General features: G+C 42.8%; 1 protein-coding gene across 2 annotated transcripts in view; it reads right to left on the bottom strand.

Annotated features, from left to right (window-relative positions):
- Positions 1-20,900, bottom strand: part of TRPC1 (transient receptor potential cation channel subfamily C member 1) — an 89,430-nt gene extending 68,530 nt beyond the window's left edge. The window contains exons 1-3 of one of the 2 annotated variants that reach the window (XM_068280776.1): positions 20,424-20,900; positions 7,218-7,372; positions 106-195 (exon numbers count right to left, since the gene is read on the bottom strand). In XM_068280776.1, coding sequence (XP_068136877.1) covers positions 106-195; positions 7,218-7,372; positions 20,424-20,550 — 372 coding nt within the window. In that variant the 5' untranslated portion in view covers positions 20,551-20,900. The remainder of the gene's footprint in view (positions 1-105; positions 196-7,217; positions 7,373-20,423) is intronic. The other variant, XM_068280777.1, reaches the window with a different exon arrangement.
- Positions 20,901-25,643: the final 4,743 nt, after the last annotated feature.

Here is a 25,643-nt window from a genome sequence, read left to right on the forward strand (position 1 = left end):
CCTCCCCTCCCCTCCCCAGCCCCCTCAGAGCCCAAATAAGGATTGTGCCCCAATGAAAAGATGGGGCCCCAATGCAAGTAAATTGAATAGCCTTCTATAACTTACCAAACAGGCCTTAGACTTGAAGTCTAGACCCCTGATACCACCACCTGGACTCCTTATAGGAGAAACCCTGCAACCCCCAGAATTGCGGCACTTGTGGAAAGAGAAGAAAATGGTGAATGGTGCACAGACAGGATAAGACATAATATGGAATGGGAGGAAGAAATGTCAGAATACAATATAGAATGATGAATAGGTCTGTATGACAGTTGATAATGATGTTTGAGCTTAACCCTCAAAGCAGCAAAATAGGAAACAAAGCTTTCATTAAAACATACGTAGATATCTTTCACAAACGTACAAGACTTCTAATTAAGTGTTATTAATGTTCCTATGTTCCTATGTCCTATGTTCCTAATGTGGCCTATGATTTAAAATATGTGTTCTTCTAGGTATGACAATAGTACACTATTTATTGACAATTTCCATTTCACAACCTAAGCATGTTCATTAATAGACCTAACGAACATACCGTACATGTAGTTTCTACATTAGTTAATTTGGAGCAAGCAGCAGACCATAGTATAATATCGGAAATTTGCTATTACTCATATCAAATTTCCGATATTAACACTATGGTCTGCTGACCTGCCCAAACTTGTCCTGATTCCTCCTCTCACACTAACCTTCCTACTGCCATTACACCTAATCACCACTTCTACTACCACTCGTTACTGCTCTGCCTAACACTATCCGCCCTATTACTGCTGTGCACTCACTCCTACTTCTACTACAACTAACATTATCCTTCCTAATATCGCTAGTTACTACCACTGTGTCTAACATTTGTCCTCCTACTACTACCGCTGCGCCTAACACTATCCCTCCTACTGCTGCTAGCCTGCTACACTTAAATATATGCCCCCTACTAACACTACACTTAACACTATCCCTCCTAATGCCACTACACCTACCACTATCCCTCCTACCACCCCTAGTTACTTCCATTGCTCCTAACACTATCCTACTACTACTGCATCTAACACTATCCTTCCTACTGCCGCCACACCTATCACTATCCCTCCTACTACCGCTAGTTACTAACGCTGCACCTAAAACTAGTCCTCCTACTACTGCTGCACCTAACACTATCCCTTCTACTACCCCTGTGCCTAACACTATCCTTTTTACTGCCCCTACACCTAACAGTATACCTCCTACTATTAATACACTTTGCACTATCTCTCTTACTTTCGCTACACCTAACACTATCCCTCCTACTGCCACTACACCTAATACAATCCTTCCTGCTACCTCTAGTTAATAACACTGCGCTTAAAATTAGTCCTACTACCACAAGTTCCTACCACTAAGCCTACCACTATTCATCCTATTACAGCTGCACCTAACACTGTCCCTCATACTACCGCTAGCTACTACCACTGTGCCTAACACTATTCCTCCTACTACCACTGCACCTTACACTATCCCACCAACTACTGCCACACCAAAAATTACCCCTCTTACTCCTTTTACTCACTACTGCTAGACCTACACTAACCTCACCTTACTTCTGCTAGTTCTAACACTAACCTTCCTACCCCTACACCTAACACTACCCTTCCTTTTCCTAATTACTGATGGAAGGTTTTCCCTTGCTGCTCATTTGATCATTGTGGTGTTGCTTCCCAACATCATACCGCTTCCAACTAACCTACTGCTGAGTGCGCAGATCGAAGCGCCTCAATGGGCCATAATCACAATAAACATTGCAGGCTAGGGTAGTGCTGAGGACAAAAACTGCTAAGCCAAAAGTAAGCACTTCCCCTAATTAACGTTTTCTGTAATGCTTCATTATGGCTGCTCCATGTATTATGTGCATACACATTATACCTCAAAGAAACTTTTAGAGCATTTAGCAGTTATAAGACAGACGAATGCCAAACAAAATTATCTGCTTCAAAAAGGCTACAGGAAAATGACAGGTAAAAAAAAATTGTTAATGGGAATGAATTTTTCCCAAATTAAATTGTTTCCCAAAGTATCAAGCCTCTAGTCTGATCAGTCTATTAAAATATTTCTATTGATAAGATTAGCAGCCAAATCCTGCTTACAGAACCCTTTTACATCCATGACACCTCTTATTAGAGGCGAATCACAAGACTTTTCTCAGAATCAATTTATGACATATGTTTTGTGTTAATTGTTTTGAGATTTGTGTAAGAATAACCCACAGAGATGTTGGGCATTGCACCAAGTAAACAGAGTCTCAGAGTTATTATTAGGATGAAACCATGACTACAGATACACTACTGAACAGAGATGATTGATGAGATGCAAATAATTCTGGGTTGTACAGAAATTGGAGTGGGCCAATCAAAATGTGGTGAATAGTAATGTGGATATTGGAAAAGGTGTAGATGTAACATTCTTGGCTTTTGCATGGCCTTTGATGTTCCCCACAACAGTCTGGTGCAGAAGCTGAGGATGAATGGACTGGAGAAGAATCTGTGTACATGGATAAGGAACTTGGTAATGGACAGAAGGCAAGGAGTTGTGATCAATGGATTATATTCAAAATGGAGAACTTAGCAATGAGGTCACAAAAGGGTCGGTACTGGGTCCAGTACTCTTCAATGTATTTATTAATGACCAAGTAGATGATTGGGCATCTTGCGCTGTTTGTCTTTTCAACATTGGTGAGAGGCAAATATCCTGGCAAAGAGGACAGCCAGGGACTTTGCAATTTTGAACTTGGGGTAGGAGAGCACCAAAGCATCTTTTGTTGAATCTGCATAATCTTTGCACTCAGGAGGAAAACAATGCTGGTTACTAGGTAATGAGGACTTAGGGATGGTGGTCAAGAGGCGTTTTCCTATGTGTTTGATAGTAGATGAAACAGAAATAAATGTGGCCATTTTGCAGTTGATACAAAGTTATGCAGATTTATCGACATGCAGAAATATAATGACATACTGCAGAAGGAACTTCAGTATGTATCAAAATGACAGATAAAATTTAATGATGATGACAAATGTAAAGTCAAGCACCTTAGCAGTACCAATGGTCGAACACCATACAAAAAAAACAGAATACAGGAGGGGGACATCAAACTTAGTGAAGGATTTAGGAGTACAGATTGGTTTGTACAAAAGATGATCTTTCTATGAAGAAAAAAACATTTTTTCCCTAAAGGGGTTCCTTACAGTAATTATTATTTAGTTAGAGTGGTTAAAATCTTTACAGTAATTATTATTATTTAGTAAGAGTGGTTAAATCCTTGAAAGGACATCCACGGTTATAATTACAAGTTAATCTTGACAATGTTGATCCAGAGATTTTATGTGAATTCATCTGGAGACGGAATGAGTTTTTTCCTTTTAAGGCTCATGTCCCTATCCTTGTAAGGTTTTTTTTTGCCTTCTTCTGGATCAACTGGGATATGTGAGGGTCCAGTATTGTAGCAACCCCTTTAGATTGAAAGCCTCTGGCAGGGCCCTATCTCCTAGTGTTTCCAGCAATCTCTCTGCCTGACACTTCTCTTGCAGACTAGAAAATACCCTATTTTTTTATCAAAGACACTGAACTACTGTCATAAATGACATTTGCATGATCTTGTTTTCTTGTGAGCTACTTGTATGTCCTACATTATGTGTTAACCCATTTATCTATCGTGCAGTGCGCGTATGTTGGCGCTTTATAAATACAATAAATAATATTATTTCTTGTTGAACTTTATGGACAGTTGACTTTTTCAACCAAAGTAGCTACGTAAAAACTGACAGAAAGTTCATTTGATTTGTCCAATTCCAAGATGGATACAGTATACATGAAATCTGCATACAAGATAGAATATTTGCATCCCATTGACTTTTTGCATGCAGAAAGGGTGCAGGTCTAACATCCCCCGGGAACCCTCCAACAACCTTTGCTAAGGGTAGAGCTGGGCTTTCAAAAGCAAACTGTAAATGCAGCCTGACAGTTTATTTATTTCTTATTAATTTTTTTATGGTTACTGTTCAGGATGGGTTTAACTTTGTAAGGTTACAGAGGAAAGACAGATAATAAATGCAGTCACAGAGGCTGGCAACATAAGCTTTCTCCACAGACTCAGCAAGACAGAGCTGCTGCTGTGCCACACACCATCCTGAGGCAAAAAAGCTTCCCTCCTTTTTTCTCCTCACATCAGCCAGAATTATGTTGGCTGAAGCAAATGGCTCTGCAAAGTAGTAAACACTTCACAACATTCATGCAGCCATTGCTGGCGTTTTTACCCCCTCGTTTCTTTGCTCAGAAAAGATATTAAACATTCAGGGAACAGTGACATTATTTTTACACCTGAAGTGAGAGGGATATAGACGCTGACATATTTATTCCCTTTTAAACAATGCAAATTGCCTGGCTATCCTGCTGATGCAATACTTGTAGCCATAGACCTTGAACAAGCATGCAGATCAGATGTCTCTGACTGAAGTCTGACTGGATTAGCATTATACATGTTTCAGGTGTGTTATTCAGGCACCACTGAACAGAATGATCAGCCGACAACCAGCCAAGGGGTATTGTTTGAAAGGAAATAAATATGGCAGCCACCATATGCTGCTCACTTCAGGTGTACTGTAAACATATTGATGATGTCTGCAGCCTCCCTCCCCTCATCACACTCCTCAAGACTACTGCCTGGACTGGCATACAGGGTTGCTCGGATACCCTCGATCACGGATTTGAGTGATCACGATCACAACTCCGCCCACTTCCGAATTGGTCATGATCACAAATAGAAATGAAATACCGATTTGAATGCGGTTTCAAGTGGAAATTCCGCATTGAATCCAGAATCACAAGTCGGAGCTCGTGATTTCACGAGTTAGTTCTGATCACAAGGTCGTGATGAGCACCACTGCTTGTATAGCAATAGTTATGCTAACGGAAAGTTTAGCACTAAAATAGTCATTTTCACCAATACAATTATAGACAATGTCTACTAAAACAACATAGTTTTCTAACATGGGACTTTTTCAATATTGTGATCGCTGCCCGGTGAATTCTTATGGTAACTTTGGCACTGCTTCAAGAGGAAACACTAGAAAATTATGCTTTGCTATGCAATAAGCAGTGTAACTATAACATGTGCATTATAAAGGTCATTATAGTGAACATCTAAGTGGTACCATTTACATTAGTATACTCCTGTAGCCACTTATATCATCCCACGTGAAATGCTGCAATCTCTCAATTACTGCAGTTCGCTGTGGTTACATGTACTGTAATCTTTATAAAAGCCATTTGGTCATTACATTTCTGTGAATAAGGAATTAAATATTGAAGAAGACTGCAGGTGAGATACATTACTTGGCTACTTCATGCTAGAATGAGGTGAGTAATTCAAAACATATTTCAGACAACAATTCTGTGCTGTTGGAGGTACTGGCTTATAATGTTACTACCAGATATTTTAAAGGAGAACTGAAGTAAGACGTATACGGAGGCTGCCATATTTATTTCCTTTTAATCAAAACCAGTTGCCTGGCAGCCCAGCTGGTCTATTTCTCTGCAGTAACACCAGAAACAAGCATGCAGCAAGTCTTGTCACCTGATCTGCTGCATGCTTGTTCAGGGGCTGTGGCTAATAGCATTAGAGGCAGAGGATTAGCAGGGCTGTCAGGTAACTGGTATTGCTTAAAAGGAAATAAACATGGCAGCCTCCATATACCTCTCTCTTCAGTTCCCCTTTAAATATGAAGATGAAGAAGAAAAACTAAAATTTCCTCAGAATTTAAAACTGTGTGCGTTTTTTGAGCTTATTTGATAATATTGACTGCAAACTAAAGCGAAAAAATCACACCACTTAAAAGGAACCTGGAGTGACAGGGATATGGAGGCTGCCATATTTACTTCCTTTTAAACAATACCAGTTGCCTGGCTGTTCTGTTGATCCCTTGCCTCTAATACTTTTGCCCTTAGACCCTGAAACAGCATGCAAACCACATGTGTCTGTCAAAAATCTGAACGGATTAGCCACGTGCTTGTTTCAGGTGTGCAAGTCAGCCACTACTGCAGCCAAGGAGATCAGCAAGACTGCCAGGCAACTGGTATTATTTAAAAGGAAAGAAATATGGCAGCCTCCATATACCTCTTACTTCAGGTTCCCTTTAAAACTTTGGGGGGTAAGGGAGGAATAATAATGTACAACTTACATTTAAAATGCCCAACTCTATATACTTGAAACCTGAACATACTATACTCGAAACCCGAAGGCAGTTAGGAGTATATCATCATGTTTCCTTTTAAACTATACCAGTTGCCTGGCAGTCCTCCTGATCTCTTTGGCTGCAGTAGTGGCTGAATCACACACCTGAAATAAGCATGCAGCTAATCTAGTCTGACTTCAGCCAGAGCACCTGATCTGCATGCTTGTTCAGGGGCTGTGGCTTAGGGGGATGATGTGCTGGGGGGGTCTGATCGCTTCTGCATGCTGTGGGTGTTGCGGGGGGGGGGCACCTCAAAGCCCCCCTCCGCGGCGAAATTCCCCCCTCCCTCTCCTACTTGCTACCCCTCCGTGATCGGGGCTGCACAGGACGCTATCCGTCCTGTGCAGCCAGTGACAGGCTGTCCCATGTCACATGGCGGCGATCCCCGGCCGCTGATTGGCCGGGGATCGCCGATCTGCCTTACGGCGCTGCTGCGCAGCAGCGCCGTACAATGTAAACAAAGCGGATTATTTCCGCTTGTGTTTACATTTAGCCTGCGGGCCGCCGATCGCGGCTCGCAGGCTAAATGTAAACACAAGCGGAAATAACTATTCACGGAGCCCCCCGCCGTGAATTGACAGGAAGCAGCCGCTCGCGCGAGCGGCTGCTTCCTGATTAATTAGCCTGCAGCCGGCGACGCAGTACTGCGTCGCTGGTCCTGCAGCTGCCACTTTGCCGACGCGCGTTATGAGTGCGCGGTCGGCAAGTGGTTAAAGCCAGAATAGAGAAGGAAGAGAAGCGTTGCAGCAGTCATGTGACCACCTTTTCAAAAAGCTATAAAAGGTATGTAACATATTATCACTACTACTAATTTTACTGTTGGGGTTGGGAGTTAAACTTTCATGACTGTATACATCACTGGAAGATAAGCTATAGGACCCCATAGTTCATTCAGACGACATACAGGAACATTATCGTACATACCTGGCAGCCATGATCCAGAAGCAGTTGTAGTATATCCAGGTTCTCATTCTCAATGGAGATTGTAATAGCATTTCTTCCTAAGACGTCCACTGAATTAATATTCAGCTCATCAGAACTGTTTTCCTCCAAGAGCTTTTTGACCATATAATAGTCTCCTAAAATAGAAGAGATGAGAATAAATAGAATTAGTTGCAGTAGCATCATTATCATTGTCTTTGTCAGGTAGTATTCACAGTGTGAAGGTCATTGGTAGTTGCACTGAACCAGAGGGAGACTACATGGACTATATCAGTGTGTTTTATACGTACGAAATAAAAATAATATGGACTACTGTGCTTGCCTGTATTCTTTTAAGGTTCTTTACTCTCCTCCGACATCTAGTAATAGATTAATCAAATTCAAATTGATTTTTTTTTTTTACAAAAGTCGAATCTCCCTTTAAATCTGGGCGAATGCTATGTCCCAACACGAGTTGCGGTTAGTTAACCATTTCACATCTAGACCTTGTTTTCCCCTTGTAGACCAGAGAAGCTTTTTTTCAAGACAAAGTAGACTTTCATTGGGTGGTATTTTTTCCCAACAATTCTATTGGAAAAATAAATTATTTCTCAGTTTTCCCCCATTATAGTTTTAAAATGGTGCTACTGTAGATAAAAACTCCATTAGACCATTTATTCCATTTATCACAAAACGTGGTACAATGTATGGTGATCATATCTACTTTAGAAATAAAGGTGTATTTCTGCAGTGCATACTTTTTCATGATAATGGTAAAGCCTACCTCCCCTTGGACCCTCCCCCAACCATCTGACCCATTTAAAGTGAACCTTAAGTCAACAAAAAAAAATAAGTTTTACTCACCTGGGGCTTCCCTCAGCCCCCTGTAGCTGATTGGTGCCCTCGCTGTGTCTCTCTGAGCCTCCCGTCCCCGCCGGCGGCCACTTCCGGTTTCGGCGTCAGGACCCGACAGGCTGGGAACGCGAGTGATTCTTCGAAATCCCAGCCACAATATCGCCCCCTATACTGCTATTGCGGCAAGGAAGGCCGCAATAGCAGCATAGGGGGCGATATTGTGGCTGGGAACGCGAATAATCACTCACGTTTCCAGCCTGTTGGGTCCTGATGGCGAAACCGGAAGTAGCCGCCGGCAGGGACGGGTTGATCAGAGAGACACGGCGAGGGCACCGATCAGCTACAGAGGGCTGAGGGAAGCCCCAGGTGAGTAAAATTATTTTTTTTTTGTTGACTTAAGTGCCTCTTTAACCATCTTAAACTACTAAAATAACTGCACACAGACTACTCGGCATTGGATTAATTTAAGGCCAGAGCAGCCCTTATTCAGCCAAATTAACAATAGTCCAAAAACATCGTAATAGATAACCATAACCATAAATAACCATTAGAAACAACCAACAGCATTTACAAAGAGCTGGGGTACAGGGGGCCAAGGAGGCACCGAATGCAGTTTGCAAAACACCCATGTGACATGCAGCCTTGTACCGGCCCCCAGCCGCGCACACCGGCTCGAGGACAGATGCATGCCCCAAATTCGTCTCTCTTACCGTTCACCTAAAACACCGGATTTGTCCCGCAAAAAAATCTCCCTTAACAATAAAACCGGCCTCCGGAGCCCCTTTTTACCCCTCCGGCTGCAATGACAAACAAGACACAACACAACAAAAAACAGAAAAACAGGGAGGGAGGGAGGGAGCTGCTTTCCCCTTTGCTCTCGAACCGGATGTGCCCGCCCCCCTTTTTCCTTCTCCCAGCCCGGGAAAAATGCCCCCACCCCCTGTACAAACCACCGTCCCCTGATTAACCCCTCTGCCGCCAGATGGACGTCCCAGCCCACCCACTCCAGTTAACCCCACCGCTGCAGGGGAGACGGCTACCCAATCATGGCCGGGCCCTCCGCACTCCGCTTGCTACAGCTCCAGACCCTCTCTTTTTAAGTGTATATACAGTATAATACAAATATGTTTCAAGGAAAAATGGAATAAAAAAGGCTAATGATGGGGATAGTTGGTCATTGTATTATATAGGTGGTGTAGTCTGAAAAGTAGGTGTGGCTAAACAGTATTTTTATTGTAATAAATGTAATTGCACCCCCGCTTTAATGGTATTATATGACCCCATTGCATACATCTCCCTTTTAGTTTCTGCCATTAAGGCATTCACCCATTCAAAGACCCCATATAGTCTCCCCCTTACAGTGCTTTTATATACAGTATAGTGGCTCTTCCATCTATGCTGTGCACTTCTTATAATCCGAACATTTGCATAGCGCCTGTTGGACTCAAAGCAATCAAGAGCTGCAGCCATTGGGACGCGCTCAAGAGGCCACCCTGCAGTGTTAGGGAGTCTTGCCTTGAACTCCTTACTGAATAGGTACTGACCCTAGCAAGGATTCAAACCCTGGTCTCCCACGTCAAAGACAGTGCCCTTAACCAGTACACTATCTAGCCACTGCTTATGATGGCCACTGTGTTGTGTCCCCTATAGCAGCCCCTGTTCTGTGTGCCCACATAGGGGGTAACTCACACTATGGTGACTACAGAAGACATAAAATGGGCACAAATAGGCAACTTCCACATAAAACTCAGTTTTTTTTATTATAGGGTTAACCAGAAAACAAGATTTTTATTTATCACTGGTGACCTTAGCCCGTTTAAAAACAGGCTAGATCTGTCTCCACAAATATCAGCGCTCATGCGCCCGCCGCGCACAGGCACTAACACACCCGCCATGCGCCCGTGCACACACGCCCGCCTCTTCTCGCCCCGTTGTCCCGTTCAGTGTCTCTGCGTCCCTCCCTGCACATGCGCATTACAAAAACACACACAGGGACATGGGACGCTGAGACAATTGCGTTTTATTAGGTAGGATAGTCTTCGCATTGTTGATATTTCCCAGTGGTAATCTTCTTGAGGCTAAAATAAAGTGATGATGAAACCACCCCCCCTCATGGCTGTTCTCCAGAATCATTGATTATTCTGCATTGTGAAGAATACACTGAAGACACAGATCTCCATATTTGGCAGTTTGGTGAAGCTCGGAATTCTGGTGGAAATATCTTACAACTGAAATCTGCAAGAGCCCTGACAAGAATATGCTACAACAATCCAGCAACTATGTACAGTGGGCACATTATTTCTGAGTGGAAGAGGCCAATAATAAACTGGGCTTCTGACGAGAACCTAAATAGTTCATCATCCGCAATGTAGACAATGCAACCGCTATGAACAGCATTTGTTAGGAGAAAGCGTAGGAAGCACTAAGGAAAGTAGAAGCAGGATAGTGGTTGCCTAGGAAACGCCTAAAACAGTCATCTAGCTACGCAGTACTTTTACTTCCGTTTCTTGTTATGCCTTACTGAGAAATAAAAGAAATTTACCTGAACATTTTTATGAACTGATTTAACTGAATGTTGATCACAAGGGTATGAAGGTACGTACACATGCTAGATTTCTGTCAAAAGGAAGCTCAGCACCATATCTGTACAATATAATGGGGAACAATCCTTCACAAAAAGCCTGGTACCAATAGAGTGGGTAACGCTAATCTAGGTGATGTGATGGAGATTTGTTTTGCTGACCAGCAACAAAATCCCCAATCCATACCTATGTCCTTTAGCTTAATATCTAAAGATAACACACAAGGTCTGGCTCCGAGGCTCTACTTTAGATGCCTTCTCATCCATGCAATGTTCATGGGTAAACTGTCACCTGAAGCGATCATGAAAGAACATTTCAGGTGACACACATCCAGCCTGTAGCTGCCCATAGTCTTCTGAATGTTTGTACTCCAGTAGGCACTGCCAGCAGAGAGATGCTGGGGACAAGCAGTCAGACAGGTTTTGCCTTCCCCCGCAAGCAGAGCCGGGACATGGTCCTCCAGCTCCCAAGGCTGAGACACTAAAATGTGCCCCTCCATCCCTCCCACCCCAGCCGTCACACACTGATTGCTATTAGACTAAGAGGCGCCCCAGGGCCCCCAACCCCCAACACCTTAATCTCTAGCTGAGGCGTAGCTAAGGAGCTGTGGGCCCCAACACAAGTTTTACAATGGGGCCCCGGAAGCACTCTGTACATAACAATTGATACGGCGTACCAAAACCTGCCAATGACAACTACAGTGTCAGAGGTGCAAGAAGGGGATGGGGAGCAGCTTGTTAATGATTACCACTATTCAAAGTATCTATAGAAGTGATTATTATGAGCACAGGACCAATAGAGAGCTAATACTGTAGTTGAGGGAGGGCCCTTTGGGGCCCCTCTGGCCCAAGGGCCCCAATGCGGTCGCTACCTCTGCAACCCCTATTGCTATGCCCCTGATCTCTAGTTATCTTCCTTGCAGTCACTGCCATGTATCCCCTTTTCTTATTTCTCTCTGCTTCAAACCCAATAGGTGAATGATAGCTGAGTGAGTTGTGCATCCCCTCCTACACTGTGCCCTGAGGCTGGAGCCTCTCTCCCCTCTGTCTCGGCCCGGCCCTGTCGCAAGGTAAAATCCTGGTCCTCCAACCCTAATACTGGAGTACTACCTGTACCTCATGATGGCAGCCCTAAAAACAGGACTCGCTAAGCTGTACCATTTACTGATTGCAACACAAAGCATGGCGTGAGGGCATCATATTGAATAATGCAAAAATTAAAATATCTTACATTTATGTCTTAAAGGTAGCAATAGTCATTCAACCTTTATCTGTGAATGACAAACGGACAGCTCTTTTAGAAAGTATGAAGTCTGTCATTAATCAACTATAGAATATCAGCTTTTTAGGATAGTGTTCCTCCCATGCCATGTCTCTATGATTCTTTGACTCAGTCTCCCCTTTCATACACAGTGCTGCAAAATATGCTAGTGTGCTATAAATAAAACCTATTACTAGTAGTGATGATCGTAATATACGATATTCACTTACGTGAAATTACGAGTAAAATTTAGCAATTACCATTAAACGTAAGTACTATTTTGATTTTGCATAATCCATTAATACATGTCGCATATGTTGCAAAATTACAAACGCGGCCGTTGTAAACATCTTTCATGTAAAATGTAAAAAAATGTTTGTACTGACCAGAGACAAGTGCGAACAAGTACAAAATTTTTTTTCAAAAAGACCTTGTAGTTTTTGAGAAAATCGATTTTAAAATATTAAAAGGAAAGTCTTGTGAAATTAAACATTGGGGGTCAAAACGTAACGCAATGACTGAAGGAGGAGAACCGATGCCAAACTTCTTAGCTCACTAGAATATGCCACCGAAAGCCCATCTGAACTGCCCCTAAATAGAGAGCAAGTCACATACTTACCTTGGTAGAGGGAAGCCTCTGAATCCTCCAGAGGCTTTCCATGTCCTTCTCCAGACCACCAATCCAGCGCTGGGACCCTGTGGAAAATCACAACCACGCTCCCAATCGTGAAATAACAATAAATGTTGATAACAATATCATGCATGTTCATATGCACTCAATGGCGTAACAAAGGAGCTTGGGGAACCAGTGCAAGTTTTACACAGGCGTGAGGCGGTGGTTAAAGAGTTAAAGTGAGTATGAAGTTAAAAAAACCATAAAAAAACACCCATATACTTGCCTAAGGAGAAGGAAGGCTCTGGGTCCTATAGTTCCCCAGCAGGCTCCTCCGTTTAGATTTCCCATGGTAGGAGACTTCGGAAGTCTTTGGAAGCACTCGGACTCCTGAGGACCGGCGGCTCTGTACTGCGCACGTGCAAGTGTGCGAGAGAGGGAGCTTGTGCGTGCACAGCAATCCTGAGTGCTTCCAAAGACTCCCGAAGCCAACCCAACCCAGAAGAGAGCAGTCTACGACCCATGGGCCGTAGACTGCTAACGGGGAAGCCTGCAGGGTAACGTGGACGCCGTGAGGAGAACTAGAAGGTTCTTTAGGACCCAGAGCCTTCCCTCTCCTTAGGTAAGTATCTGTTTGTTTGTGTTTTTTAGCTTCAGACTCAGTTTAACGCACATAAAAAAAGCATTAGATATCAAAGAAGACAAGACAAGACAAATAACATTTATATTGCGCTTTTCTCCTGGCGGACTCAAAGCGCCAGAGCTGCAGCCACTAGGGTGCGCTCTATAGGCAGTAGTAGTGTTAGGGAGACTTGCCCAAGGTCTCCTACTGAATAGGTGCTGGCTTACTGAACAGGCAGAGCCGAGATTCGAACTCAGGTCTCCTGTGTCAGAGGCAGAGCCCTTCACCATTACACTATCCAGCCACCACAAGAAGCCTTTGCTTAACATGGGTGCCACAAATGACATGTCGGCCTTTGCCTTCTGATTTTACCATCTTAAAGGAGTGGATCTGCCAAAATCCCAGGAGGATGTTTTACAACAAGACTCTTAATTTCCAAACTGACTTTTTTTTCAAACAAGCACACCCACCATAATCCAACTGGACAAAAAAAAAGGAACAAGTATTTCTATTTATTTTATCCATTTATTTTACTGTCGGATATGCCGTTTAGACGTTAAATTATTTTTCGTTGTGATCTATAATCTTTTAATGCATTATTTTTACTTTCTTAAATAAATGAAATAACAATGATTTAAAGGTTATCATCCTGCTCTGAGTCTACCCAGTTTGAAACATGCCCTTTAACATTTCTATATACAGTACATTGTGTTTTGCATAGAATGAAGGTGGTTTTTTTTACTTTTCCTTTTCAGATTGTTTTGTATCATTTGTAGTTCAAGTTGTGTTCCTGTATTATACATGTAGTAGCAGTGATTTTAAGTGTATGCTCTTGGTGGTATATAGATTGTGGTTTTGGATTCTGAAAAATCTATGTGCAGTCAGTGAGAGGTCACACAGGGGGACAGAGGTGTTGTGCAAGGGCATAACTCCAGTGAGCTGGGCCCACCGGCGAGATGTTTGCCAGGCCCCCACACCGCCCTCACAAAGTGTTCACTTCCATCATAGGGGCTCGGGGGCTGGGGGAACTCCAGCAGCAGCAGAACAATAAATTACCGGCTTCTCTCGGTGGGACAGGTCTTTCAGAGAGAGTCATATGGTGCTGTACGGCGCTTGTATGGTGAAGAGGAGAGTGGAAGAACTGTCCCGCCACCGCAAGCTGGTAATATATGGCTCCACTGCTACTGCGGCTCTGTCTGCATTAACACAGGAGCGCAGCACCCCCGGGGTTATTTTTACACCCCTAGTGCTGCAACAAAGGGCTGTCGGTTCTAATGTGTTTTTGCATTACTGCCAATAAGCCTTTGGGGTAAATATTTCATTCTCCACTTTCAATCGAACCACACTTCCACTCGTTGCATGCAACACTACATTACTAAGATATGCACTAACTATAAGAACAACTTAGACTGTGGTATACTGACAAACAAGTTGTCAAGACACCACTCTATACTGATCCACCTCTCTTCTCATTTCTCATAAGTTGTCCATTCCTCTACTTCCTGCCCAGGGCCGGATTTAGGCCAAGGCCACCTAGGTCATGGCCTAGGGCACCACAGGAGCAAGAGCAGAGGGGTCATCTGGCTACCTATACTGGAGGGGAGGGGTCATCTCGTTACCTATACCGAAAGGGGGCGGCTGGTGACAGTGGCATTGGGCGGTAAAGAGTACAAATCCAGCCCTGTGCCTGCCTAATACCCCTGGTAAATTCTTTATTTCAGCTGTTTATCTAGCTTTGCCCCTGGAGATCAATTTTAGGAAATTGATCACTGTAACCAACATTTCACTATTGCTGCTTTCCACAGCATTTAGACTGGCAAGTTTTGTGTTTAGAAAACATTCAGCTGCCGTGTGTAATTCTGGGAATACACCGTGAGATTTTTTGGCAGGTAGATGGTTCAATAGATAATTTCCGACAGGTCCAATCTTATTTTCAATAGTTTTTCTGATCGATTTCTCATAGAAGTGAATGGAAATCGATTAGAAAAACGAATGGAAAATCGATCAGACAGTAAATCTGCTGAAAAATCTCATTGTGTATTCCCAGTATAGAAGATACTATAAAATAACTGTGAATACCACATTATAAATATACTGAATAATAGAATAGAATTATTTTGACAGAACGTTTTCTCCTACTTGTTGATACTTTTTCAATTGCAGAGTCAGTGCTGAAAAGTTATTTTAAAGATGAAAAATGTCCTAGGAGAAAAAGTGATTTGATCAGCCACAGGGTCTGATCTAGATGTAGACAGGAAAGAAGGGCAGGATATAATTTGTGTATAGAGCTTTGCTCTAGCCAACAAGCAGATAATTGATCACAGTCAATGCTGTAAATAGTTACCTGATATGAAAGAGTTGATAGCGCCGGGTATGACCAAGATAATGGAGGGTAATGTGCCACACAGGTGCTGTACTTACTTGCAGAGCACACAACAGGAAGCAGAGCTGGCTGTAAGTTCTATGCTACTCTGAGAGGATACTCTGACAATAGCCTCCCTCTGACCTACGGTGGCACTTACTATAAAAGTTATTATATGGGCTTCCACTGAGAGTGGCTGAGCTATGCTATAACATGCTATTATGTAACCGGTCTCCTCTAGTCTAGTGTATTCAGTGCTGCCTCCCTCCTTGCTCCCTCCAACTTTCCCACTCCCTTACGTCTCATCACCACCTTACCTCCTGCCCTTAAATTTAACCCGAGGTAAATAACTATACTGTGTTCCTTTTTTTCCTTTCTCTACCTGAAATAGTTAAATATCAGATATGTAAGTGGCTGACTCAGTCCTGACTCAGACCGGAAGTGGTGACCCTCACTGATAAGAAATTCCAACTATAAAACACTTTCCTAGCAGAAAATGGCTTCTGAGAGCAGGAAAGAGATAAAAAGGGGAATTTCTTATCAGTGAGGGTCACACTGTAGTCAATTCCTGTCTGAGTCAGGACTGAGTCAGCCAGTTACATACCTGATATTTAACTCTTTCAGGCAGAGAAAGAATAAAGGAACACAGCATAGTTATTTGTGTGCTAGGCACTGTACATACCCATGTCTATCTCATCATGTCACATGTCACTTCGGGTATCCTTTAAATGTTTACAAAGTAGATTGACTGTTTTATTGTAACTGCTCAGTGGCAGCCTCTAAAGTGTCCCAAAGTTAAACTTCATGAACAATTTACCTTTTTCTATATCTCCCCTTCCCTCGGAATTTGTATTCTGCCAGGAAAACTTTTATGGCTGTAATTTGCTTATCAGTCATGTTTACTATATTTCTGACAATGTTCTGACAAGACACAAGCTGTCATTTGCAGGTTTGAACATTAACTCTTTCAGGCAGCAACATTAAAAAAGAAAAACAGCCTGGTTATTCATGTTTTGCACTGTACATACACTTTTATCTCATCATGTCACATGTTGCCTTGGACCTGAACTCTTGCACAGGACAGAAGGAAAACAGAGAAATGCATCCTGTATGTATTTAGAGAGTTTAGCCTGTTTAATTCCCCCTCATTTGTGTCTAATCACTAGTTGTAATTTTATCTCTCCCCGTGTCACATGACTGCCACAGCAAACATGGCAGATAAGCTCATTTGAAAGCACAGGCTGTTAACAATATGTCTGCTTCCATGAATCAGGAAGTAGAAATAGTGCCGATTTATTTAGGATTTGTATCGGCTGTAACAAAGACATTTTTTTTGTTTAAAGATTTTTATGCTGTTGTGTATCTTTTATAGCAGAGAGGACGTTCTGAGTTCAGGTCCACTTTAAGTGGGTGACAAATTGTAAATATGACTGTTACAAGAAGACTGTGCTTGCACTTTTTTACCGCCCTCTAATGTATGAATCCGTTCTCCCATATGATTATTATATGTTCAGATAGCAGGATGAAAGTCCTGATCAGAGACCTGCATTTTCCTGTGCGTGCTGCTATGCCCGTCTAACAGTCCGGAAGTACACAATACAAAGCTGGATTGTTTCAATGTTATAGTACATACAGTGGTTTGCAAAAGTATTCGGCCTCCTTGAAGTTTTCCACATTTTTGTCATATTACTGCCACTAACATGAATTAATTTTATTGGAATTCCACGTGAGAGACCAATACAAAGTGGTGTACATGTGAGAAGTGGAACGAAAATCATACATGATTCCAAACATTTTTTACAAATCAATAACTGCAAAGTGGGGTGTGCGTAATTATTCATCCCCCTGAGTCAATACTTTGTAGAACCACCTTTTGCTGCAATTACAGCTGCCAGTCTTTTAGGGTATGTCTCTACCAGCTTTGCACATCTAGAGACTGAAATCCTTGCCCATTCTTCTTTGCAAAACAGCTCCAGCTCAGTCAGATTAGATGGACAGCGTTGGCCACATATTCTCGATTGGATTTAGATGTGGACTTTGACTGGGCCATTCTAACACATGGATATGTTTTGTTTTAAACCATTCCATTGTTGCCCTGTCTGTATGTTTAGGGTCGTTGTCCTGCTGGAAGGTGAACCTCCGCCCCAGTCTCAAGTCTTTTGCAGTCTCCAAGAGGTTTTCTTACAAGATTGCCCTGTATTTGGCTCCATCCATCTTCCCATTAACTCTGACCAGCTTCCCTGTCCCTGCTGAAGAGAAGCACCCCCAGAGCATGATGCTGCCACCACCATATTTGACAGTGGGGTTGGTGTGTTCAGACTGATGTGCAGTGTTAGTTTTCCACCACACATAGCATTTTGCATATTGGCCAAAAAGTTCCATTTTGGTCTCATCTGACCAGAGCACCTTCTTCCACATGTTTGCTGTGTCCCCCACATGGCTTGTGGCAAACTGCAAACGGGACTTCTTATGCTTTTCTGTTAACAATGGCTTTCTTCTTGCCACTCTTCCATAAAGGCCAACTTTGTACAGTGCACGACTAATAATTGTCCTATGGACAGAGTCTCCCACCTGAGCTGTAGATCTCTGCAGCTCGTCCAGAGTCACCATGGGCTTCTTGACTGCATTTCTGATGAGCTCTCTCACTCGGCCAGTGAGTTTAGGTGGACGGCCTTGTCTTGGTAGGTTTACAGTTGTGCCATACTCCTTCCATTTCTGAATGATCACTTGAACAGTGCTCCGTGGGATGTTCAAGGCTTTGGAAATCTTTTTTGTAGCCTAAGCCTGCTTTAAATTTCTCAATAACTTATCTCTGACCTGTCTGGTGTGTTCTTTGGACTTCATGGTGTTGTTGCTCCCAATATTCTCTTAGAGGCCGTCACAGAGCAGCTGTATTTGTACTGACATTAGATTACACACAGGTGCACTCTATTTACTCATTAGTACTCATTAGGCAATGTCTATGGGCAGCTGACTGCACTCAGACCAAAGGGGGTTGAATAATTACGCACACCCCACTTTGGAGTTATTTATTTGTAAAAAATGTTTGGAATCCTGTATGATTTCCGTTCTACTTCTCACATGTACACCACTTTGTATTGGTCTTTCACGTGGAATTCCAATAAAATTGATTCATGTTTGTGGCAGTAATATGACAAAATGTGGAAAACTTCAAGGGGGCCAAATACTTTTGCAAACCACTGTATGTATGTGAGAATAATAAAAGACACTAAAGCCGTATGAGCAACTTGTCCCCTCTCTTATCTACAAAATGAGATAATTATAAATTTGGTCTGGTTAATAATGCACATGCGGTATCACATTTTGTTTCAAAGTTTTAAAAAGTGAAATTTTACAGATCAGTGTGCCTCCTGTAGTATACACACCAGCAGCGGCATAGCTAGGGTTTTCAGCGCCTGCGGACAGACTCCCTGGACAAAATGTGCATGGCCAAGCATCAGTATGTGGACATGGGTGGAGTCAAATGCTGTTTAGATAGACATATAGAGAGCATCCCCATGTGCGTGAGAGGCAGCTAGCCAGATGTGCCCCCTTTAGCTAGTCAAATGTGCCCCCCCCCCTTTAGATAGCCAGATGTGCGCCACTTTTTCTGCTGCTGTTAACGCGTCTCCACTCCTCTGCAGAGGGAGGGAGAGAAGCAGGAGCACTTGGGGCAGCCAGCGAGCCGCCACTCACGTACATGGGGGTGCAGCGGCCATGCTGAGCGCCCTCACAGTGCTACGCCTGGGGACATATGCTCCCCCTTGCCCCCTCATAGCTACGCCTCTGCACACCAGTCCAACTTCAGAATGTGCATAACAAATACATGGCTGTCTTAATAAACTATTTTATCTGCCTGCTTGCAATGTATTGCTATTTATTTTACAGTGAAGGAGAACCATTGCCAAGGCCCCAGTACAGGTGAAACTGGAAAAATTAGAGTATCGTGCAAAAGTCCATTTATTTTAGTAATTCAACTTAAAAGGAGAAACTAATATATGAAATAGGAACCCTTTGCAGGATTTTGGATGAATTGACTGATGAGGAGTCTGACACTTTGAGCCTAGAATATTGAACATTTTCACAATATTGTAATGCTATGAGATTTTGATTTTGTACAGCGCCACGGAATATGTTGGCGCTTTATAAATCAATAATAATAATTTTTGGGTTTTCATAAGCTGTATGCTATAATCATCAAATTTATAACAAAGGCTGGTAATATGTGGCTTTGCATGTAATGAGTCTATTTCATATTGATAATATTTCATATTTTAAATTGAATTACTGAAATAAATGGAGTTTTGCACAATATTCTAATTTTTCGAATTTCACCTGTATATAAATTGTGTCAAGATTAGTCATGATTATTTCTCTAATCTACAGGGGGATCCCTTTATTATTATTGTGAACAGAAGTACAGTAAAGAGTGTTTTGCTAGTGATGCCACTGTAGAGGTTCTTCTGATAACTGGCCAATGTATAGATTTATAATCACTCTCAGGTATTCAGAAGTGATACTCATTACATCCTGAATCAAATCAGAAATAGAGTCATCTCTGCCAGCTGCTCCAGAAAAGTCCTAAAAAAGTTTCTACAGATGGTAAATATTTCATATTTAAGAAGCAATGTAATAAAAGAGTTTTCATTTTGTGTGTCAGTGTAAACTGGAGTTACTCAAAAATGGTTCATCAAATCATTCATTTCCAAAAACAAAAGAAAAACAAGGCATATTTTCTACAGAACCTGCGTGAGAAATCATTAGACTAGTGGAGAAATTGTTCTTTACCAAATTAGGCAGTGTTGACGGAGGCCAACCGAGATAGATAGATAGATAGATAGATAGATAGATAGACAGATAGATAGATATTGTAGGCAGACAGATAGCAGTGATCACAGCACAGAGGTAAGCATACCTTTTTCACAGGCCAACAAGAATAGCTTTTCATCCAACGTGGTTTCTTCCTTCACTTCTCTTACGTCTTTTAGGGCCATGAATTTATTGGGAGAGGAAGAGTTGGTGCTCTGGTATAGAGCAGCCATGTTGGCTGAAATCCCATCAGTAGCACTGTCACTGCTCCTCTTAGGTCACCAAAGGATGCAAAAATGTCCTTTTTAGCCTTTGTTTTCCTCTTCCCTGATAAATCTCATCCCTTCTACTCGCTTCCCATGACAATCCACAGCTCTAAAAGGGTCTGTGATGCTCAGATGTAATGCCCAGCCTCATTGGCTGCCTCCTTCCTCTATCAGCCAGTGCACAGTGAATCCTCATTGGCTTGTGCTGTGGTTTTTGCCTTATGCGTTCACTGGTCCTCTCTGCTGAATGGTCAGTGATTTGCACTGTTTTCTCTCAAGGGCTTGCTTTGCATAGCTGTCACAATACAGTTCAGACTGCTGCCAGATATTTGTGGGGCATCTGCTCTGCTAGGATTAACCTATTCAGCTCTGCTTATCCCAGCAGCAGTGACGTGCTCTAGAAATGACTGTACACTGTCATGTTCCTCTGCATCCTGGAGAAATCATCATTATTATTATTAGCAGCAGTTAAACCGCCCCTATCTTTCTCTTCTCTGCGACATTCATTTGTAAAGACAGCGCATTCATTAGTGCTGCATAATGAAATATTTATTCCCTCATATCTCATGCAGAGTGATGCTCATACCGCTCTCAGCTACAAGAGGTGCAAGCATTTAGCAGTTTAACTAACACCCCATTTAGGTTGCTTAGCTCAGGATGTGATGACTAGTATTGTGTGTATGTGTTATCTACCACTGTCTCTCACATGAGTAGAAATGATGCTAATCGCCTTGTTAGCAACTCTTACACTCGCTACATTGATCATTGTTGCATTCCAGGGATGGTAATAAAGCTGTCTATGTACAGCAGGTGACTGGACATACAGGCCTGACCTGGGGGTAGGCTAGTTTTAGGCATTGATGCAGGGAAGAGAATAGTTTGAGGTAGGTGATAGTAGAATATCAGTAACACTACCCATATTCTACTCTTGATAACAGGTAAAAGTAGATATCTCAGATCAATTATTCCTCATGGCACTTATAAATGCTATGCCTCCAAGCATAGGCAAACTAGAGCAAGGATGTCCTCTTTCTCCTTTAAACACTGGTGGTTGTATTTAACATTCTCATATACATACAGTTCAAAATACAGTTCATGCAGAGAGATGTATATTTACACCACACTTTGCTCGCAGGACAAGCTCTGCATCAGCGTGTGGCCATTCATTCTCCAAAACCTTGTCCTTTATACATCTTGTGACCTTAAAATAGAGTTCCACCTCTTAATCAAAGTACAAGTCTCGGGCCCCAGTGCCTGTGTCCAACCATACACTACTGATACCTGAAGGCAAACAGGCTCCTTTAACCTCCCTGGCGGTGCATTTCTGTCCGGAATAGTGTGTCAAAAGTGGTACATTTTTTTTCAAGCATTTTAAACCTCCAATTCTTAAGTCATAACTCACCAAAATATATCAGAATAAAGGCCTGGTAGACATTCTGCATATAAATAAAAGACTGGAACACAAATTTGCTAAATTAGTTGAATTTATCAATAAACTGAAATAATGGCAAAACTGTATAAATAAGGCAGCAGATTATATATACAGTATGTACATGCAGTACAGTATATACCTAGTACACCTCCCATGTGTGGTATATTTTAAAACAAGGAATGGCACACAGGGCGACGTTACAATCCGGGCAGTAGAATCTGGTTTCTTTCTGGAATTTCTTGCCCTTGCCATCAGTCTTGCTGCAGCATACAACGCACATCCTAGTTGGTGTAGCTTTCTTTGGAGTGGGAGGCATGTGCTTTGTAAAGTGACGGCCAGTGAGGCGATCAGGATTTACACTTTACGATGCATGGTGCCCAACTCTCACATCTGCTGTTGTCGCCTGGTACTTCATGCAGATGCATTCGCACATTTTCCAAATAAAATCTGCATGTGTAACTGGCCTGTCACTGTGTTTTGTATAAGATGAAAGCATTCCAAATGCTCTGTTCCAGCAGATGACGAAATATTTTTTTTAAATATTTCTTCTGCCGTTTGTGGACTGCGGGGTAGAACGTCATCACCTGGTCAGCTCTGTCTACCCCACCCACTGTGTTATAGTCCAGGATGACTTGTTGAGGCTTGTCAAGGACTTTACGTCCTCGTGTTCTGATGGTGACAGATGATGCATCATGGACAGTGCTGAGCACACAAATGTCCTTCTTGTCACGCCTGCGGTGTGCCAACATTTTTCCTTTCTGCCAAGCCACAATGTCCCTAGTTTATAGTTTTTACTTGGCGAAGGCTGTTGGCATTTTTTTGCCGGTTAGGCCGAACAGTGCCATAGACATCAGTTTTGTTTCTGATCAAGATGTCAAAAAGTTCAGGGGAACTATAGAAGTTGTCTGTGGTCACACAGTATTCCTTGTTCATCAAAGGCTCCACCAAAGTCAGCACAGATGAAGTCGCCAGTCCGTAGCTGTCGAAAGCAGGGTTAAATGTTGTCCTTTTTCCGGCATACATAATGCTATTTCAAATGTATCCCATTGATGCCTCGCAAAGCATATAGGACTTGACTCCTCTTTGATGCAATATACTACAACCAGGATAGTCTACCTTTGTAGGCCATTAGGCTTTCATCCTCACTTCTATCCCTCTCGGGTACATAAGTGTTCATGAAGTTTTCCACATCCAGCTGGTAAACCTCCCAAATTTTTTTCAGCTTTGGCACAGGATTGGTGAACTCATCCAAGTCGGTGTTGTCTGCAAAGAACAAATACTTCATAATAAGTCCAAAAAGGTACTCCGACATTACCGTGCCAAAGAAGGGGGTAGCGATGATCTTGTTTTAGACCAATACTACTTTCTGCAGGGGCTTCCCCACCACCCCTGCAGAATAATTAGTCCAAGGAACAGCCACAGGTCCTCCTTTGTGACCGATTCCCATGTCCTGCTTCTTGAAAAGGGCCCTCGTGGAGCAGCCAGTTCTTGCGCGGCGTAGTGGTTCGTCTCCACCATGAATTTCTCAATGACAGCGTCATTGAAAAATATCTGCAAGTACGCCAGGGGGCTGTCATCACACTCAACCTTAAGGCCGGGCTCCCCAGTAAAAGGGAAACATGGGGGCGGTGGCGGAGCCTGGGTAGTGTCGATCGGGCACCACACCTGTGCATCACTAACCTTAGTGTCGGTGGTAATGGAGTCACTGTCGCTCTCAGCGTCAGACGACGACAAGTTACCAAGTGCGTCACTGTCAGTGGAGTCCGCCAGGGACTGCAAATCAGAATCGCTGTCCTCAAACTCCATCAATGCTTCCGAAGTGAGATGCCTTGAGGCTGACGCCATAGCAGGGGGGAAATCAAATCCAGGCAAAGGCGGCAGGCAAAGAGAGTAGTCGTAATCCATGCAGAGGTCGGTACAGGCAGCGGGCAATCAGAATAGTCATAATCCAGGCAGAGGTCGGTACAGGCAGCGGTCAAAAAGAATAGTCGTAATCCAGGCAGAGTTCAGTACAGGCAGCAGGCAAAGAGAGTAGTCAAAATCCAGGCAAAAATCAGTATACAGGTAATCAATTAAAAGCAGCAGATCACAAAAAGCACACAGCTCACAAGCAGGGAAGCAAATGGCTACAATGCATTGGATTCAAATGTATTTCGTTTGTATCCAATACATGCAGAATAGGGTCAATCAGTGCTTTGCATTTTCAAATTTCCCGCACCTCCCCCATGACGTCACGACACCAGACGTCACAACGCTCCGCTCATCTGATTGGCCGCCGGTCCCCCAGAAGAGTAGCGGGGCTATGGGGATCCTAGCAGCCGGACAATGCCCGCAGATCCTGGGAAGAGAGGCTGGAGTCCGGCTGTGTATCGCTGATCACGCGCAGGACTTTAAACACAAGGTAAACTGGTGATTTCGCTACCCCGACCTGAGCTCAGGGTTACCGCTTGCAGCATTTTCTTCCTACCCCAAGCTCAGGTCGGGGTTACCGCCAGAGAGGTAAATAAAGAATCAGGTGCAACTAAAGTAAAATTCCGGAGTAACTATTATTATTTATTGTATTTATAAAGCGCTAACATATTATGCAGCGATGGAAATAAAACTACAGTAACTACTTCAGTTAAGTGAAATCTTCCCTGTAGCTAGCGGTAATCACATTAGGCACTTTCTTCTTTGAAGAATTTACAAAAAAATCCCAAATGTATACCTAAATGTTTTGCAGTTCTGCAGAAGCCATATTTCTCAGTGATCTGATCCTATATCAGGTATGTATCAGTAGGATTGTCAGAAAAAGTAAGATGTATGACCTCAATAGAACTCACTATTCAGACCCGGATTTACCTCACAGGAGCCTATAGGCACAGATGTCCTGGCACCTTAGATTCCACTCTCCATGAACCTACAAACCCCCACCAAACTGCACTACAAGTGTGCTGGCTGTCCCAGCTGTCATTTCTAGGCCCATCACAGGTGCCCCTTAGTATTAGGTATCCAGAAGTAGCCTCAATATTAAAGCGGTCTAACACCCAGCATTTCAACTTTGCGTTAATAGATTGCTTACAGCTTAAAAACTATTGTGCCAGAATTTTTTCTAAGCAGAAATTCACTGAATAGTTAGAACTCAGCATTTTAATGCTGTATTCAGCTAGGATACCGCTTCCGAGCTGAGCCTTAGATACAAATGTATCATGTTTGGAATGTAAATAAACCTCTGCAAAGCCTGTCTGGGAAGCCCTCTTTGCTCTCTCAGAGACTTTTGTTTATTTACATTCCAAACATGATACATTTGGATCTAAAGCCCAGCTCCAAAGCGGAATCCTAGCTGAATACAGCACTAAAATGCTGAGTTTTAACTATTCAGTGAATTTCTGCTTAAAAAAAATTCTGGCATAATAGTTTTTAAGCTGTAATCAATCTATTAAAGCAAAGTTGAATGCTGGGTGTTAGACCGCTTTAAAGAGACTCCGTAACAAAAATTGCATCCTGTTTTTTATCATCCTACAAGTTCCAAAAGCTATTCTAATGTGTTCTGGCTTACTGCAGCACGTTCTACTATCACCATCTCTGTAATAAATCAACTTATCTCTCTCTTGTCAGACTTGTCAGCCTGTGTCTGGAAGGCTGCCAA

Source organism: Hyperolius riggenbachi, chromosome 4 (assembly GCF_040937935.1).
Source record: "Hyperolius riggenbachi isolate aHypRig1 chromosome 4, aHypRig1.pri, whole genome shotgun sequence".
Lineage (NCBI taxonomy): Eukaryota > Metazoa > Chordata > Amphibia > Anura > Hyperoliidae > Hyperolius > Hyperolius riggenbachi.